Raw genomic sequence first — 19894 nt, 5'->3', positions numbered from 1 at the left:
CAAGCTCCAAAGTGATACATACAGTATGATACAAATCTGTAAATGAAGATCAAGTGCAAAATAAGAGTAATAGCTTATTTACAATTCTAAAATTTACTTTGCTAAAAAGTATCCTCTATTTCCACACAAAGTAAATTCTTTTGACGGCATGAATCAATGTCCAATGTTATAAAACATATTCATAACTCTTGTTCCTCATTTACTAAAGTTCTCATTATTTTGGTAAGCTTCCCCATAATACTCTATGAATCTTCCCCCCCCAAAGTACTTTAGTACTTTCATATAGAAGAGTGCTGGGTACCTTCTACAGACTTAATGGAAGGTACAGGCATAGTCTCTCTATAAGGTAGTTACCATCTTTAGAACTTTAGGATAAAAATATAATCTTCCAGTCCAGAAGTTACACTTAATTTGTTCTCATAAGAAATTGGATAATGTGTTAGACACTTTCTATTTGCTTAGTTGTTAGTAATGATGATGATAATGACTGACAATGCCAACCACTGACTGAGGGCTCACTCTGCACCAGGTACTATGCTAAGAATTTTATATGCATTATCACAATGAATTCTCCTCCAAGTTTAAAAGGTTCTATTATTAATTCTATTTTACAGATAAAGTAACTGAGACCTAGCAGAGATTAAGAAACTTGTCTTAAAAAGTGTCGGTTAGAATTCAAATATGGCTCTTTCTGACTCCAAACATTCTGCATAGTGCCTTCTAAATACTGCTTTTCCTCCCACAATGTTATTAAAACTGGCCAATCTATCTTTTCCCTGTGATTACTGTCCTCCAACAATATTCAAGTTTATCACTATGATTAACTGCTACAAAATAATTTCATCTTTTGCCTCCACCCTCAAGTAAATAAGAAACTTAACATTTTGTATTTTCTGCCACAGATCTAGCACATATTCATTTCTAAGTATGGGTGAGAATGGATAGAGCCTCTGATTTCTTTAAGCAGGCTAAACAGCTTTTAAAGAATTCAAATCAAAAAGTCATTTTAGAGGGCTGGAAATGCTGGGGTTTTTTTGTTTTGTTTTGAAAGCAACATAAAAAGTTTTCTATCCTTTGAATGTGACTCAATCCAGAAAATATTTAATGCGATGGCTGCCACTTCAAATTCAATTGTGACTAAGGAAAATCATCTAACTGTATTATATCTCTGAAGAATAGAAATTATTCTCTCCTGAGCATTTACACTGTAGAATAAATACTAAGTGTTTACTAATACAAGGCAGAACTGTGATGGTCACCTTTCGATCTGTTTAGAGGGTGTCCAATGATTACATACATTTTACACTTAATGCAAAATACTTTATGTTTTTCTTTCTTTGGGTGTCTCTACATATTGCCTACCCAAGTACATTATTGCTTCCTAGGAAGCAGGATCTATGTTTTATACTTCCTCATTATTCACAAAATCACCTGCCTCTTGTCTGGGTCCATAATCAGGACTCGATAAATATCTATTAAACTGAGTCTGATTTTACTTAGCATGAACACAAAAATACACCTTAGTTCTGTATAGTGATATATCTGAGCATATTTAGGAAAGTTGTCTTTTCTATTATATATGAGATTGGTTCTAGACAGAGCATGGATCAGAGTAACTGTAGTCTGGGATAACATATATATTCAGAATGTATACATAAACATTCTGAATATATATGTTTGAATAGTTTCTACAAATGTCAGAGAAATTTAAATTAACATTTGATAGTATATCTAAGATCAAACTTTACAGAAAAAATTATCCATTCTAACTACCTATGCATAATTTTCTCTAATTTTATTTAGTCCCTATTATATGCTAAATCCTTGTATAATGTTAGTTTTAACCTTGTGGGAGACATATTATCTTCTCCACTGTACACATGAAGAACTGGAGGGCAAGGGAATATTAAACAACTTGCCCAATGTCACAGTATCCAATACTTGAAACCATCCCTCCCTATCTTTAAACACTGAGTAGGCAGAAGACCTAAATAGTCCTTACCGTCTGGGTTGATTCCAACTGCTGTATGCTGCATTTTGAAGTTCACTTTCTTCTCCCTCTCCTTCTTCTCGCTCTGGTAATTCTGGAATGTCTCTGTTAAATAGTTATGCAGTGAAAACTCTTAAATCTTAGTAAAACTATGAAAGACTGTCATATATACTTTATTATTAGTTTGGCTTAAGAGCTAGAACTGCTTTATATATTCATCCCACTTGTCTAATAAGTATAGAACATTAAAGGGAAACAAAATCCTGATGAAACAAAATAAAAACCTTAGAGTCAATCTATTATAACTTAGTCTGAAGATATAGCTGAACAATAAGAGTCTTGTCTAGTCTCTTTTTTTGATGAAACATGGGAGAATAGAGGAATGAACTGAGAAGGGGATAAATATCAGAACTGCAAAGAAAATCATGAAAGAATTGTAAAGAAAACTGTAAGGAAGCACCATGTGGGTTATAAGCTTACACAACCCTGATTGATCCCTGCCCTAAAAGGACCTATTATTAAGTATGCCAGGAGTTTAGCATTTCTGCTCTGTAAGGATGGATCAATTCTTTCAACTTTTGAAGAAAGATAGAAATGCTTATAGTCCAGCTTCAGCTATCCAGAGGGGCCGGACACAAAGCACTCCTTACAGGAAGCAGTTTACAATGCACCTGTGTTCAAGGTCACTTTTCGATTTCTGTAAGAGTTCAGATTTTGCCAAATGCCAGTCATATAACAAAATGTACCCAGTCAAGTAACATGCAAGGACAATAGAGAATGGTTAAATCATTTATGGTATCTTTTTATACTATTAGCAAAAACTGGATTTCTAGGAAAAATTGTTCATATATTCATTTGAAAGCAGAGAAAGCTAAAAAATTCTGATCTGAAAAATAATTTTCAGTTTATTTTTATAGAAATCTAAAGAAAGTGTATGCTCAAATTTTAGCCATTCTCCATTGACAGGAATACTAAACTGTCAAATTATATAATCTTTAGACTTGGAGATCAGAAGTCATTAACCCAATAATCTATCTGTGTTTGACTGTGTTTCACAACATTTCAGGCAAGAAAATGTCCAGGCTCTCTTTGAATATGTCATTCTTTCTTTGATCTGAATGTCAGAGTTTTAAAAGTTTTTAATTAAATTTATTGGGGTAGCATTGGTTAATAAAATTACACAGGTTTCAAGTGCACAATTGTATAAGATGTCATCTGAAAATTGCATTGTGTGTTCACCACTCGAAGCCAAATCTCCCTCACAGTCACCATATATCTGACCCCCTTTACCCTTTTTTTACTCCTCCCAAAACTCTTTCCCTCTGGTAACCACTATACAGTTGTCTGTGTCTATGAGTTTCTGTCTGTCTTGTTTATTTGCTGCTTTCAGTTTTATATTCAACATATGAGTTAAGTCACATGGTGGTACATATATACAATGGAATACTACTTGGCCATAAGATGAAATACTGCCATCTGTGATAACATGGATGGATCTTGAGACTATCATGCTAAGCAAAATAAATCAGATGAAAAAAATCATGAATGTTAGATTTTTGTTCCTAACTGTTAAAAAGAAATCTACTTGCCTATAGGCCTATAGGTCCTGCCCATTGGGTGTCTGTTTGAATTCCCCTCCTGTGCAAACTGAGGAACAAGGCTGTGCATGAAGCTGGGATCCTGAGAGCCTAAGCCTGAGAGTGGGACAGGACTGTTGAGAATGGATTCACAAAGGTGGGGATTTTAAAAACGATATTCAGAAGCTGACTGAGAACTACAAAGTTTGACTGAATTTGTAATCTGGAAGATATGAGACAGAGAAGTGAAAACTAGGGTTAACCCTCTGAAAACATAACTGGAGAGAAGGTAATAGAAAAAGCAGGTATGGCAGACAGACAAGAATGAGAACTTAGAAAGAATCCCTAAAATATTCAGTGACAACTATGAGGGTCGGGGGAGGACCTTGCCCCTGAAGTTTAAGCTATGGGAACTACTCAGAAACACTCTCGGTCACAGCGCATCAAATGCTTGTGCCTCTTTAGCTATAAGAAGACTAATATCTTGAATGCTCTGACACAGAAGCACCATTCTCTTCAAATAGTTCTATAATCTTGAACCTTTACACTAACCCAGAGGTACTCTTATAAATATACTGATTATTCTCTATCTGTCTTAAAATGTGGTTTATGGGACTCAAGTGTCGTGTATTCCAAAAAGCAGAATGGACCAATTCTCTCCCTTCTGAACTCACTCAGCCAAGAATGAATTAGACTTTTTTTCACCCATGTTTATTGAATACCAATGAAATTTCTGTTATAACTATAATAACTAACCCCCTTTGCATCTGCATTTAGGTGTCAGAAACTGGGACAAAGTCATACAGTAAAACAGAAGTAAAATTTTAATTAAGGCCATTTTACTACAAAACCAGAGCTCTTACCCTCTATGCTATGCTGTCTGTATTTTTTTTCCTGGGCTTACACAATTCTTTCTTTGGATGCAATGGTTAAAAACATGGAGCCTGACTGCTTACATTCTAATCTTGGCTCTGACACTTAACTATGGAACTTGGGCAAGTTACTTAACCTCTCTCTGGTGTAGATTCCTCCTCTGTAAAATGCGGATCATTTTGTTTTGTTTTGAGCACCCTTATGTTAATAGCAAATATACTTTCTCTGCAGTGAAGCAAGTAGTCACGACACTGCACACTATAGGCTTTTCTCCTTTCTGTGCTGGGAGAGAAGCACAGTGCTGAAAGTGGCTCCTCTCTAATACATTTTGAATGCATTTAAGGCTTCCTCAGAGCTTAAAACAAATATGATGTTCCCTTGGCATAGTCTTTAATACCGTTTGAAATGATATTTCAGAGGGATATTGGAATAACTGCTTTTACCATTCTGACAGAAAACATCAGGAAGTTATAATCGATTCATGCCATTTACCCTGAGATGGATACTCTGGATTGGAGTGTGGCTGAGCTGTGTACAGGGTGGAGTGAATACTCCTTTTCCCATAAAATTCATGAGGCCCCAAGAGCCACAACATTCCTTCCCTTTATTAAATACATAACATACCTTTCCCTTCCCTAACACTTTCAGTATTACTGTGGTCATGTGTAATTTGCAGAGGAAACGGTAATGTCATACTGTGATGCCTGTAGAGTCACTGGATACCAAAGTGTTCTGCGATTTTCTGATACTCTCTGAGGAACAGCAGAACTCTTCTGAGAAGACTTCAGAATATTTGCAGAGCCATCTCAGCTCTGCAGCATGCTTAAAGAGAAATGTGGTGCTCAGTTACCAATGCAACTGAAAAAAATAGGCCCACAGCTAAGAGTATAAAATGGTACATTCTTCATGGAAAAGCAATTTAACATTACTTCTCTCCATGTGCTGAACTCAGTCAGCAGCAGCATCAAAACCAGGTTGTTGCCTTCCCTTAAGGGAAAATCTTTTTTCTGTATTATTTAAAGGCTCTTAATACACTGTGTATCAAGAGCCTTTAAAGAGCCAAAAACTCTGCTTCCTAACATCCTATATACCAAAATGTTGAGCTCGACATTTTCCAAGAGTAAAAAAAAACCCATTAAAAATCTTTCTCAATCTGTATGTATGTTAAAAAAGAAATAAAAAAACTTTATAAAGATATTTGAAAATATTTACAAAAGAAGAAAAAGCACGACTAAATACTATGTAAATTATAAGTTCCAGGGAATGATGAAATAATATTTATACCTGGGGTGAATTCTCCAAACTCCACATGTTAAAAGTGCTATATGTAGTGGTATAATGAGAGATGATTTTAGTTTCTCAATTTGAATGTTCATATACTTTCCAAATTTTCCATTCTATACAATAATTACTTAAGTATGAGGGAGGAAAATAGGAGAATAGTTTTTCAAATCTTGAAAGAGGGAAAGGAATTCAGTCTCTTTCATTGCTAGTACTCTTCACTGAATTCAAAACTCTTTTTTATAATCTGCTCTATCATTCATTCATTGTAGTAGATTTAATATTTCACTTACCTGCCAGCATATGGAGAAAAAATATCCAGTGCCATTATTCCTCCAGATTGTTGTCCCAAGCTTATTCTGAACTCTTCCAAATGTTCTGCAGGAACGTAAGTAATTCTGAAACAAAACATAGTCCATGAAAACAAAGAGAAGTAAAGTTCTGGCTCATCATTAGGAAAAGCTTCCAAAATATGGAAATAAAATTATATTGTCTTTCCATCCCTGCTTTTTCACACAACTCCTTTAATTGGCTTACTCAGTAGAGAATCCAAACTTTGAAAAGATAAAATATCATATAGATAAGAATAACAACAAAAATTACTTTAAAATGTAGCTGATAAATATGTGTTTACCTACCAATAACCATATGGGGGAGGAAAACCGCATTATTAGTATTTCCAAATGAGAAAACGAGTTTATAAAATTAGAAATATCTATGAATCCTTAGCAAAATAAGTGTCAGTAATTTTAATTTCATCCAAAGATTCTTGGTTTCCTTAGCAGAAACACGTTAGGCGTATGCTATTAAAACGCTTAGAATCACAAGTAACTTTACATTCTTCCACATGATTAATTATGGATATTAACAAGCATTATCAATAATTATATATTAGCTCTATTAAGTTATGAACTCTCAGGTCTGAAGTTAAGCCATTAAAAGTTTATAGAAAGACTCTCTTACTAATTCGTGGCAACTTCTTATAAGTTCATTATGGTTTCAGAGAAAAGCCTATTGTTTATACTTGAATGGTCACTTACTACTTTAACAAGTATTGGCTGAATGCCTATAATATGGAAGGCACTGAATGAGATGCTGATTACCACTGTAATGATTAGAAAATGACATTTGAAAATTCAAGTTCACTGTTGTCCTATAAGGCTTTATAGTTGATACATTTAAGTAGGCCTTCCCAAGATCCTGAAATTATTGAATAGTAAGGCAAGAGCAATAATGCATTTGAAGCCAGTTCACCATGTTTGCATGACTAAAGTATATATAAAAATACACAATGTAAAAATCATAAAGTATTAAACCAGCTATCCATAAGTTACCTATGACGATGATAAATATTAAAACCTTAGCACTGGAATGCAAGATTAAAAGGATTCTCTTTTGTTATAATAAAATGAGAATTATACCAATGTCATAATTTACTGAGTGAGAATTATACCAATGTCATAATTTATATCTGAAATTTATAATTTCAGATATATTGGTTATTTCATAAAAAGCATTCACTCTGCGAGGTTACTTATTTTTGGAGTCAGAAGACAGTTCTGTTGCTCATCAGGAGTGTGATGGGAAGGTAAATCACCACAAATGAAATGCCACGTCCTCAACCACAAAAAGGACATCACTGTTTATGAGGCTATTGTAAGCTGAGAAGCATAATATAAATGTAAGTCAGTGAAATAACAGGGCATCAGCTGGCCCTGTCACACCTGATCACCCTGGCAAAATCTGTGGATCCTTGAAAATCTCTTCATGACACTTTTGATCCTTTGATACCTCAAGGATCAAAAAATGAAGCAGAAAGCATGGTACAGTGGATTTAGGACTAGGCAGAGTGAAAGAGAGCATTCTAATTCTGACTCTACTCAATTTATTTATCTATAAAACTGCTGCTCTATGGTGTTAAAAGTATATTAAATAGTAAATTTATATATATCCTGTCAAAAATAAGGAGTCAAAAATATATAACACTTTATACTAGGAGAGAAGATGTGACTGCAGTTTACACAAAGAAAAATAGAGATAAACATAAAACTCAAAATCTGAAAAGCCTATTCAAGAAAACTAGTATTATTTCTGAAGATTCAATAATAGTAAAACTCATAAATAAAATCTTAAGAAGAAAAGCCAGGAAGATGTAAGGGAGGGAGGAAGCTAGAACACAATAGTAAAAAGAAAAACAATTGGTTCAAAGTATTTAATTTTTTAACTGGTTTGAGAAGGAAAAGATGTTTCTATCCCAAACAGTGTTGAAATGAATTTTCCCCTGTATTTCTTAAAAGTTGGTTATCCTATTACTAAGAATGAGAGGGAGCTTTACAAATATTTTTCTGACACATTCAATAACAGTGAGAAAGGGGAAAGGAGGCAGTTTTCAGATAACGAGGCCACCGGAACAAGCATCCCACAATGCAACAGCACACGAAGATCAATTCTCACACACGCCTGGCCACGCAGACACACAGATCCTCCAAATCATCAACAAAGAACATCAAAACTAAATTATGAACAGCATAAACACACTGAAATTGCTGATTTGAGAGTTGTGTTAAAAATCCTTTAAGGTAAACTAACCTTTGGTTACACGTGGAGTGAAAGAAAAAAGAATAACATTAGTGATGAGGAGATGTGATTCGGCTCTTAATCCACTGACTGCACCTGCACATTGCAGACAGGACCGTTCCCTGACAAAGGAGCTTAAAAGCTTAGTGGTTGGAAAATGTGATTTCCGAATGAGTTCACAATCATCAGTGCAATGTGAAAATGTAACAATCTCATAGCTCTGTTGGAATTTATGTTCTTATATAAATGAAGGGAAAAAAGCCAAAATGTATACACTAAATTTATATCTGCATCTAACCCTGCATCAGGACGTTACAAAAGCATGAAATGGTTTTCACAGACAAGTTGTAACACACAGACATAATGAGGTTTCGAATCACCGATACTCACACATAAAAGGGGGCTCGATCGTCAGCACGTGCTGTAGAAAATCTAGAATGTGAAGCATACGCCGCGGCATCTTTTTACAATGGTGTTAACAAATGTCAATGTCTTGTGCTGAATGTGAGATGCATACATATGTAGTTAAAAGTGGGTGCTCCTGGTTGTTTTTTCCCCCTTTCCACCTCCCTCCTATCTACACCTCCCCCAGAAAAGCATCTGCTCTTTACTGGTGTCTATAGCAGTGATTATTAACAAGCACGGAAAAATGTAACTGCAATCAATCTTTTATTCCTTGATCAGGAATTCATCCCACACTTTAGGTTAAGGCAGGTGAATTCTGATTCAGCTTGGTAATTATCTGGCAGATGTTACAAGCAGCTGCTGCTAAGCACAAAACCCTGGCTATTATTACAGAAATATAAGAGCTCCTGGCAAGGTGGAGTGAGAAGTGAAACAGAATGCATTCTGGTGAGGCTTCACATCTGGTTTTCCACAGAAAATAATGAAACCTGGAGCTTAAACTGGCTGTTCTTGAACCCCTGAAACTCAAATTATCTACCCAGGCATGCATGAACGCACACATATAAAGTTCTTAGCTATCTATCATAAATGGCAAAAAAGAAACCGAGTGCATTATTTCAATAAGTATGCTTTTCCTAAAACCAATTAGTTATGTAATTGAACCATTTAGTTTTTTTTTTTAAAGTCTCTCCAACACACTTCTGTACCACTACCTCAGATTAAGCTAGGTTCATAACAAAAAATAAAGACTAAGAAACATGGATGGAGCCTAAATGCAAGTAACGTTAATTGGCCAGAGGCAATGTATGGTCCCACTCAAAGTAATGGGAGGCCTAGACTTTTCCTTTTGGGAGGATTAGTCACATAGCTTTCAGGGTAATTCTAAACCGTTTGCTTCGTGAAAGCAAAAGATCAGGAAGGCACAGAGCCAAAAACTTTATGCAAAATGCATGGAACATGCTGCTCAGCCCTGGTCAAACTAAATGGCTATTTGTTTTATTATTTAACACATTTTTTTTCTGAAAAAGGATTATGTGATTCTAATTTCTTTCTACCAATTACTCAATGAGTCAGACCTTAACCATCTGAATCACAGCTTTGGTAGGACACTTGACAAGAAATCGATGTGTTTTGTTGGTATATTTGTGAGTGAGTGTGTGTGTACACACACCAGCATGTGAGAAAGAGATCGACTGGACGGACTGATTCACTGACTGATTTCCAGAGGAAAGAAAGTTGTGGGATTTTTCTTATTTTCTGTTTTTAACATAAAATACTACAGTACTTTTTGCCCACTGGGATCCTAAAGTAATTATTTATGAAGCTAGCTCTCTAGATATCCTTCAAAGTTTTGATGAAGCTGTTGTCTGAGAGGAAGAGTAAATTTTGGTTCTGAGTCAGAGGGTAGAAAAACAAACAAACAAAACTAAAACAAAACAGCAACAAAAGTGAGAAAAGGAGAAAAAAGAACTTTGGAGCTTGAAAACGTGCCTGACAACTTTCCTACAGCTAACCAGATGTATGACTTATTTCGAATCAATGTCACAGTGTCCTATTTCTTGGCTACCTTTTAAGGTCTGCAGTACATTAGAACTGAGGAATAAAGCTAGAATCAAGCACCAGTTATGCTGCTCAGAGACCTGCATCAGTGCTCATAACACAACATGGGCACTAGAACACAATAAATCAAGTGATCAGTTACCAGGCCATCTGCATTTTATGCTACGTATAAACTATGTAATATGTAAGCTAAAACCCTTGCCATAAAGAGTCTCCATGTGGATGTATATCATTCATCTTTTAAGCAAAAGAAATGGGCACCGGAACACAAGTGGTGAGGAAAGCACTTAAGTTTCCCTTTTTTCTTAGTATAGAGGCACCGACATTTGTAATAATGTTCACTTGTACTCGCATTAGTAAGATAATTAAAGTATTGTCCCAGGATCTAATGCTCTGTTCCATTATAAAATAAAAATCAAAAGGCATTCAAAAATATGAAAGCCCATTAGTGAAATTCTGCCTCAAAAAACTGGTTTTTATAAGAGCAGAATCCACTCCAAACAGTATATATTTTTCTATTTTTTATTGATGGCAGAATGAAAAACAGATTGTAAATATTGTTTTTCTTACCCAAGCGCTAGCAATATGTACTTTGCAAAAAAATAATAGAGAATGCAGTCAATAAAACAGCATTAATTCAAAAAAGTGTCCCTTGCTAGTAATCATCATATTAATTTAAGAGAAACAATCTTTCTCTGAGCTCTTATTTACTATTTTATTCCTTTTACATTAAATACAATGTTCAATGGTTAATGCTAGAGAATAAAACCAACTTATTACATTGATGAGATGTGACAATAAAGTCATGAACTAATTTTTATGTTGGCTCAAGAAATGTTTAGTGACTTAAAAACCAAACACATATATGACGTGCTTTGAGCACATTATGGGACAGTTTGATAAACACTTCCGAAAAAATATCCTACATGACCTTTAATCAGACTACGTTGACGTACTGGTGAATTCTCTTGGATCATGAGGTAGTTCGACAGAGGTAAATTATGGGTCAGACCAGCACTGTTCCATACGTTATTTTCCATTCCTCACTTAGTGCTAGAATTCATACAGGCCAACAAGGCAGTGCAAAATTCCTAATACGGAGGACAATCCAAACTTCTTTATGAGATCCTAAGAGTGGACCCTTCTACTCTGTAAGAGATGTCTCATATCTCTCACATCTAAGGTTTTTGCAGAAATCAAAATCCTTGGAGAAGTCAAATTAGAAAGAGAAAGCAACATGCTTTAAAATATTTCAACATTGTTATCATCTTAAAGAGACTATCTACAATCAAGAGCTATTCAGGAATAGTGAAATTCTTAAGTGACTCATGCTAAATATGTAATTTTTGTATATCAAACAGAAGTATATATTGAAAAAAATCTGATGAATGAACTGAAATTCCTGAATTTTCCAAGCCAGATTGGGTCCAAATGATACTTACTTGATGTCAGGCCCAATGAGAGAATGTCTTCTCAACATAGCTCGCGCCTGGGCATTGGTTAAACTGATAGTAGATTCTTCATTAATACACAAGATGCAGTCCCCAACAGCAATCCGGCCATCTCGACTAATGGCACCTCCATGGATGATGCTTCGAACAACCATCCCCAAGCCATCTTTATTAGCACTTACTGTCATCCCTATGGTAACGAAGGGACACAGATATTGATTAAATATGTGACTTCCAAATTCATTTTAATTTGAATATAATAATCCCTATGGATTTGTAGATAAAAGATTAGCACTAATGTTTTTTGGCCAAACAATAAAAAAATCAAAAGGAAAGGAAAAAGTTAGTTTCTAACAAAAATTATTTTTAAAGTAAATTTTCAAATGTTTGTGAAATGAATCTAAACAAAGACTGTCCATGTCGAATACATTAGAGATAAAACAGGTCTACACAGGAGTGAATGTAAGTTAGGCTATTTGATGTGTTGCCTCTTAAAATAGAAATATCTCCCAGGGAGAACATTTTGATAGTGTCAAGTCAATTTTATAATAGCAGTTCATCTCTTCTACACATAAGAGAATAAACAGGCCTACAAATGAAAAATTAGTTCAATAAATTAAGAAACTCTGTGCTACTACCTTATTTCCAAATCATTTGTTCATTAAGTATATATTTACTACATGGTTACTACGTGCCAAGTACTATGCTGGTTGCTTGAGTATGAGATAAAAAAGAAAAAAAGCATAACACAGAATTCCTAACATCAAGAAGCTTGTGTTCAAGTCTTCCCCTCACTGCCTCTTACAGTGCCTGAATGTACAGTCATCTTGAACTGAACTGATGTAAATTTCATTTTAATCTATTCCTATTTGCTCCAGATTTAGATATTCAATTGCCCTCCTGACATGTTCCTTGGATGACTAGTAGGGAAAGCAACCTTAGGACATATGAAATTGAATTTCCAAGTTTCCACTTCCTCTTACTTCTCCATTTGTCTTTCCCTCTTTGGTGTTGTACCACAAGAGAACTCTCCATTACTCAAGTCTGAAACGTCGGAGTCATTCCTGATTTCTACTTCTGATGGGCTGTAACTATAATCTGATGAATTATAGTTCATCCATCACCAAGTCCTGTCATTTCTCTCCAAAACTTATCTTGAATTCATTCATCTTTCCCCATGTCTGCACTAACCTAGATCAAGCCAACACGTTCTCTTGCCTCACTTTTCAAAACAGCCTCTTCATTGGTCTCTAGGCTTCTAATGCATTCTTCTCACAGCAGAGTGATCATTCAAAAAAGATAAATCACATCACATCACTCCCTTGCTAACGACTCTTTAATAACTTCCTGTTATGGTGATATACAACACACCTACTTGGCGCAGTCTATAGGATACCGGTGGTCTGGCCCTCTCAACATGCACCCTTCCTTGTGCCATGTCTTCCTTGGCTCCCTATGTTTATAGCAATGCAAGCTTCTTTCAGGAACACACCTAGTCTCTACCCATTTCAGAGTCTTTGCCTGATGCCCTTGCAGCAGCTCTTACACAACTATCTCCTGTTCACTCTTTAGTATCACTTCTTCAAAACGGCTTTGCAATAAACGTCATCTGAGTTAATGTTCCCTTCTCATCCTATCCTTGTTCTATTCCTTCAAAAATATAAAAACTTTTGAAATTATGTTAAAACATTACATAAAATAATGTTAATTTGCTTAAAATCAAGTGCTACAAGTTCCTTCTAAAACAAGATTATATAATTAAACCAGATAAGGAGAGCTATAAAGCTATAAGGGTATTTATAAAATCTTTGAGAGAAATCACAAATTCCTCTTTAGGTTTTTATATTTTTTTCAAAGCAGAAAGTAATACTTTCTGTCTGAGTATTAATTGAAATTATACCAAATTAGACATGATATTTCAAATATTTTTCAAGAACAATCCTGACTATAATATGCTTCCAACCTAATATTTCATTCCTGAATATGGGCAACCCATGCTCCTACTTACCATTTTCTGATATATCTGATAGATATAAACAATTATCAAATGTATTTAAAATATTATTTTAAGACTCATACTAATGATTTTTAAATTGACATTAAGGAAATACCTTTATTTACCATGAACCACCAAACAAGTTTAGACACTACTTCATCCCAGGTGGGTTTTTTACAAGCAAAGAGGCTGGCTCTGAAATGTTTCAGCAGGTGCTCTAATTCGCCCGAAGGTGACACCCTTCCCACCAAGATCCACCAAACAATTGTATTATGGTAAAATTAAAATGTATGAGTATGAAACGTAATTTAACTCAGTGGCCCATTCTGGGAATCTAACCAATCATCTTGTTCTCACTAGCACCATATATTCTACAATAAAACAAGCCATAAATATGGGACAAGTCATCATGATTTGTAGTCGATATGACCTTCAAGTTCATTTTTAATAACATATTTAACTCCTGACTCTATCAGCTATTAGGACTGTCTCACTGTGCCAACTATATGAACCAAGAGGCTGACATCGACATCGGTTATCTCAGACCATATTTTCCTTGCACCACAGGATCATTTTCACAGTTCAACAACTTCAAGGTAATATGCACTAACCAGATTTCGATTATAAACTCATAAGCTCTCTCGATTTTTTTTTTTTTCTGGAAATAGTAGAATAGCCTAAACCATACACTGCAGAACAAGAGAATTGGTTCTAAATCTGAGATCCGCCACTTTTAATCAGCCTCTGGTAACTGACTTAACTTCACACTGGGCTGCATTTCACCCATCTGTAAAATCAGGTTAAATGCCTACTATTAAGGGTAAAGAAATTATGTGAGAAAAACTTATGTAGAGTACCTTTCAAAGGGCCTGGCACAAACTGCTCAATAAAGGACAAAATAAGAACAAATAAAAACTCACAGAATATATTTAAATTACATCTCTATTCCAATCCAAAGCTACATTGCTCTATAAAGGCTAAATGCATATCCTACTCAGCTTCAAAATGAAGCTTATTATCACAGCAATCTCAAGGTAGCCATGGGTAACTCAAGCACTGATGTGTACTGTAAGGTATGTGAAAAAAGGAAACAAAGTAGGGGTAGAGTTGTTTGCATCTCCTAAGGACTGAGTATTTGCAGAGAAACTCCTGAGTTTGTCTATGTTTCTGTACCTAATCGGGGAACAGAAGATAATACCTTCCTTTCTTTCTACCTTTTTATCTTTGTTTTTTATCTTCAAGTCCTAATATGACGTATTTAGCCACTGGACTACAGACTTATTAAGAATCATCAAGATTAAAAGTTTTAAAAGTGACTATATACATGGGTACGTATGTGTTTATCTGCATATAAAATTTGCCCCGTATGTTTATCAACGTTAAAGAAAAGCCCAAGTGATTCATGAAACCAGAGCAAATGGATTATGATAGCTTTTACAGAAACCTATCATTAATAATTTCTTCTGTTTATCAATAAAAGAAACAAATTATCCAGAAAGCTGAAACTAAAAACAACCTTATATAAGTTGATTAAGAGAAAATTATTAATCTAACATACTCTATCAGCACAAGGACAGCCTCCATTTAGATTTTCAAAATTATACATTTTTTGTTACTTCAAGTTGTAAAAACATCTTCCTACATAAAAAGCTTAAATACATGCTTTAAATTATTTTAATGTTTCACAGGTTTTTAAAGTAGGCCTCTTTCATGATTCTTTTACATTTAGTTACTCTAAGTGCTGCAGAAATCTGAATATTGAACATCTCCTGCCAAATGAGATAATAGAGAAATGTTCTCACTTTAGCATACTGAATTTGAATTCTAAAATGCTAGAGGAATCACTTCGGGCCCCAGGAAATCAAACATCCAGGGAAACCCCTATAAACATTTTGAGAATGTAAATTAATTCAAATAATGGAAATAAATCATAAAAGTAAAACTAAAAGTTACTTACACTTTTATATTACAATTTGGTTAATAAACTAATGGTGCTATAATTTCATACTTAGAGGTAAGTGGTTTAGTCTCACAAAGCAAATGAAAGGGCTCTCTTATACATTAATTTTAAAATCAAACTGTTGAAGTTTAAATGGATTTCCTGATATGATAGAAAACAAAGACACTTCACCTTTCACTATTTTTTCCCCAAGAGCTTAATCGTCTTTAGTATATTTATAAAACTTAAAGTTCTAAGCTATGGTGGAAGAAATCCAAGTGTTTAACAACAGATAAATGGATAAATAAAATGTGGTACACACACACACACACACACACACACACACACACACACACACAAATGGAATGTTAGTCAGCCTTTAAAAGGAAGGAAATTCTGACACATGCTACAATGTGAATGAATCTTGAAGACATTTTGCTAAATGAAAGAAGCCAGTCACAAAGGGACAGATACTCTATGATTCCACTTACATGAGGTACTTAGAGTAGTCAAGTTCTACAGACAGTAGAATGATGGTCCCTAGAAGCTAGAGAACAGAGAGAATGAGGAGTTATTGTTTAATGGGTACAGAGTTTCAGTACCCATTAAAGAAGATGAGAAAGTTCTGGAGAGGAATGGTGGTGATGTTGCATAACAATGAGAGTGTGCTTAATATCATAGAAATATACACTTAAAAATGGTTAAAATCGTCAATTTTATGCTAAGTATCTTGTACCATACTTAAAAAGTAATGTGTCCTGGCATATTAACAGAATAAATTAAACACTCATATGGATTTCCTCAACAGATGAAGAAAAAGATTTGACAAAATTCAACATTCTCTCAGTAAACTAAAAACAGGCAAGCAATCCAAAGGCGGCAGATTGCAAAATCAGATGTACTCAAACCACAGCTCCTACAAGAGCCTCCCAACTGCTTCCAATCTAATTTGCCAACCTATGCCAGAATGATCTTAAAACACAGATCTGATCACATCACTCTTCTGCCCTCAGTTCCCACTTGAGATAGGAGGGTGTTATAACGGAAGTCCTGTGTCCTGCCCACAAACCCATCCGGCAGTTGTCTCGCACTATTTCTTCCTTCAACTTCAGTTCTTACTTTGCCCGCCATTGCACCGCACTTCATCCATACCAAACAAAATTCAGCTATGTTTCACATTTCTCTGTCTCAGCTGTAGTAGCTTCCAACTTTTCCCAATTCTTCAACTGTAAGGTAAAAATCTACTCCATTTTCAAAAACTAAATCAAATATCTTCTCTTCAGAATCTTACTAAACTCTCCACACACTCAGAGAGTAGGGATAAGCTATTCCCTCTTTTAAGCCTTCAATGTTTTGTCTATTATTGTATGTATATTTTAATTAATTTAGGACTTTATGTGTTGACTAACTTACTCTTTTAAACTCATGTTCATTAAGGAAAGTGATTACATCATGGTGTATATGTATAGTGCCTAGAATACAGAAAAAAAGAATGTTCAATAGTTGAGTAAATACACTAAAACAGGGTTTCTCATATGGGCTTTACAAAATCAATCTTATGAGTAGGTCAAAAAATAGGTTTTATGGACAATTAAATGCAAGAAATGCTGCATTCTATAACCTCTTAGAGATCCACAATGCACATCTGAGTATCAAAGATACTGAGGAGTAGTACAAAAAGAAACCTGTCTCCTTAAATTTATCACATTCTAAACTTTTAAACTCGGAACCCATTTATAAGTCCTATTAATATCTAACAGAACTAGTATTCTAAGTAGCATGCTTTTAGAAACACTGCATTAGCAAATGAAATATTTCTGACATGCTTTGATATCTATAGTGTCTGTCTCATAATTAATGAATCATAGAAAGTTCTGTAACAAATTCTATATTATTCTATTAAATGTAATATGTAAGAAATTTATAACTAAGTAGAAATTCTCTGCTATAATTCTCCACTCAGCTGCTGTTGGTAGTACCCAGCCACCACCAAATGGAACAAAATCCAGAATAAGACAGAGACTGGAATCCCACTCACTGAGTAAGCAATACTAGACTTCTCTGCCAAGTCTCAAATTTAACAAGGAAACAAAACCCTGCCATAAGATATCAGTGAAAAGGGTATTGGTTCATTATATTATAGAAGGAACAAGATCTCTGATGCAGAGCTAATCAGAGGGTCATGGGTTGCACTCCACATTCAGAGCAAATGATCTAACATCCTATTTATCATCACAGAGCACTAGGGACAGAGCTGAGAGACATGACTGCTTAACGCAAATAAAGAACAAAGGTGCTCTGCCTCAGTATGGCTTTAGTTATTAGGATTTTATTTTTACAGGAAGTCTTTTTTTTTCCCCCAATTCAGAAGGTTTTATGATTATTAACTAGCTGCAACCCTTTATGCGTAAGAGAGGACACAAAAATCCTGCCACCTGGGAAGGACTACTGAATAACTTGCATTTATATTTTGGTGGTGGCACACCTGGCTGTCTTTTTAGTCTTTATTTCAGTAAATGAAAGAAATTAAATACAAACTGACTTATGCATAACTGGTAACATTCAAAGAAACTAATAATTTGCTTTTCCAAAGAATTGAGAATTCCAAATTGCTGACTTTTTATTTTCTAAGAATTCTTTTTCTGATTTGCTGTTTCATACACAAACGATTTGTATATCTTTTGCTTAAATGTAAATGAAGCTCCTGAATACTTTTAAATAATTAAGAGAGTGAGGGATTTAAGCTAGCCTGAACTAAACAAACCTGTTAATCATTTCAGGAAAAATAATGAGTATGTAAAAAGAGAAACCATAAAACTACAAGAAAATTTTTAACATCTATTTTCTTATCTACAGCCAAATACATTAGGTTCAATCTTTCTTCTTTAGGAGGGGTTTGGGTGGGAAAGTATGTATGGAAAATAAGGAACTTACCTAGGCTAGAATTGCCTTTTGCTATAGTGATAGTCCTCTCAAAAGATTCTTTGGATATATTTTGAAGCATGACACACTCGGCAGTAGAGGTTAGGGAGCTCTGTTGTAAAAACTCGGAGCCCTGACAGAAAGAAAAATAAGTCACATGGAAAGGAAAATTAGACTTTGGAGTATGATTTCGACATCACAGGTATTCTCTAACTGAGTGTGCCTTATTCGCCAATATCTATAAACAAACAAGTTCGTAGTTTGGCTTCTGAAAAATCTCTGTCAGGAGAGCACTTGCTCCCATTGGGAGATAAGGTAGAACACTCTAACAGGTCACTGTCCTTAACCTCGTCATAATACACAAACCGTATCTTTAAAATGTTACCTTTCCAGTTGAATCAGGTAGCAGAGGAGAAGTAAGTTCTGCATTCGATATAACTTCATTTGGTAGATGAGATTCAGTCCATGCTCTTGTGTTTTCACATTCAAATTGTTGTTCAATAGCATTTGCAGGTATATAATCATTTATGGTAAAGCCAGAAGCAGGTCCCATGCTCATGTCTACCAAAGGTGGACTCTCATTCTGCCTTTGCAGGAGACTCTGGGTGTACAGTTCCTCCAAGGACATGTGCAGATCAAGTACTGAATCTGAAGAATTTTCAGTAACATCCTGATAATTAAAGAAAAATTAAAAAGTTATGGCCAGAATTACGTCAATGTATTTTGTAAGACCATTTTTTAATGAGCAACTATTTAGTGAAAAAAAAAACCACAATGTAATTATTCGTTACTCAAAAAACATTAGTAAACATACAAATTCATCACTTAGCTGATATTCCACATGTCTCTTTTTATAAATGCTTTTGAATACATTTCCTGCAAATCATACATCTCGTGTTCTACTGAGTTATACTTGTACAATATACTATACATAAGATCTTTCAGATACAATATCATGTTCTATTCACAAATAAAATCATTCAAGTTTCAATATACATGGGAAAGCAAGTAACTTATTTTCAAATCTTATTTAAAGAGTAGTTCATTTCCAATCATTCTGAGCTCTTATTTATTATACAATCAAGAGAATAAAGAAAATGACATTAATTGATTCAGATTCACAAGGACCTTCAAGAGAAAATTATTTTGACAAGTATTTACAGGTATTCATGGAGAAGAACAGAATGCCAAAAAATTCCATTACAGGAAAATTTTTCATAAATATTCTGCAAGATATAACAGAAGAAATATTAGGAAGGGTTACCATAAAGTGTAGGTTCTAATCTAGGCTCTCTCATTAACAATCTGTACATCATAGAACCT

General features: G+C 34.7%; 1 protein-coding gene across 9 annotated transcripts in view; it reads right to left on the bottom strand.

Moving 5' to 3' along the window:
• The window catches only part of MPDZ (multiple PDZ domain crumbs cell polarity complex component), a 146209-nt gene that overhangs the window by 45803 nt on the left and 80512 nt on the right, over window positions 1–19894 (bottom strand). For all 9 annotated transcript variants that reach the window (XM_039877139.1, XM_039877363.1, XM_039877495.1 and 6 more), the window contains 5 exons: window positions 18957–19241; window positions 18584–18704; window positions 11706–11904; window positions 6015–6119; window positions 2003–2095 (listed from right to left, as the gene is read on the bottom strand). In XM_039877139.1, coding sequence (XP_039733073.1) covers window positions 2003–2095; window positions 6015–6119; window positions 11706–11904; window positions 18584–18704; window positions 18957–19241 — 803 coding nt within the window. The remainder of the gene's footprint in view (window positions 1–2002; window positions 2096–6014; window positions 6120–11705; window positions 11905–18583; window positions 18705–18956; window positions 19242–19894) is intronic.

Source organism: Pteropus medius, unplaced genomic scaffold, assembly GCF_902729225.1.
Source record: "Pteropus medius unplaced genomic scaffold, Ma_sr-lr_union100, whole genome shotgun sequence".
Lineage (NCBI taxonomy): Eukaryota > Metazoa > Chordata > Mammalia > Chiroptera > Pteropodidae > Pteropus > Pteropus medius.
The sequence above is the reverse complement of the archived record's forward strand: the minus strand, read 5'-3'. Positions and strand labels throughout refer to the sequence as shown.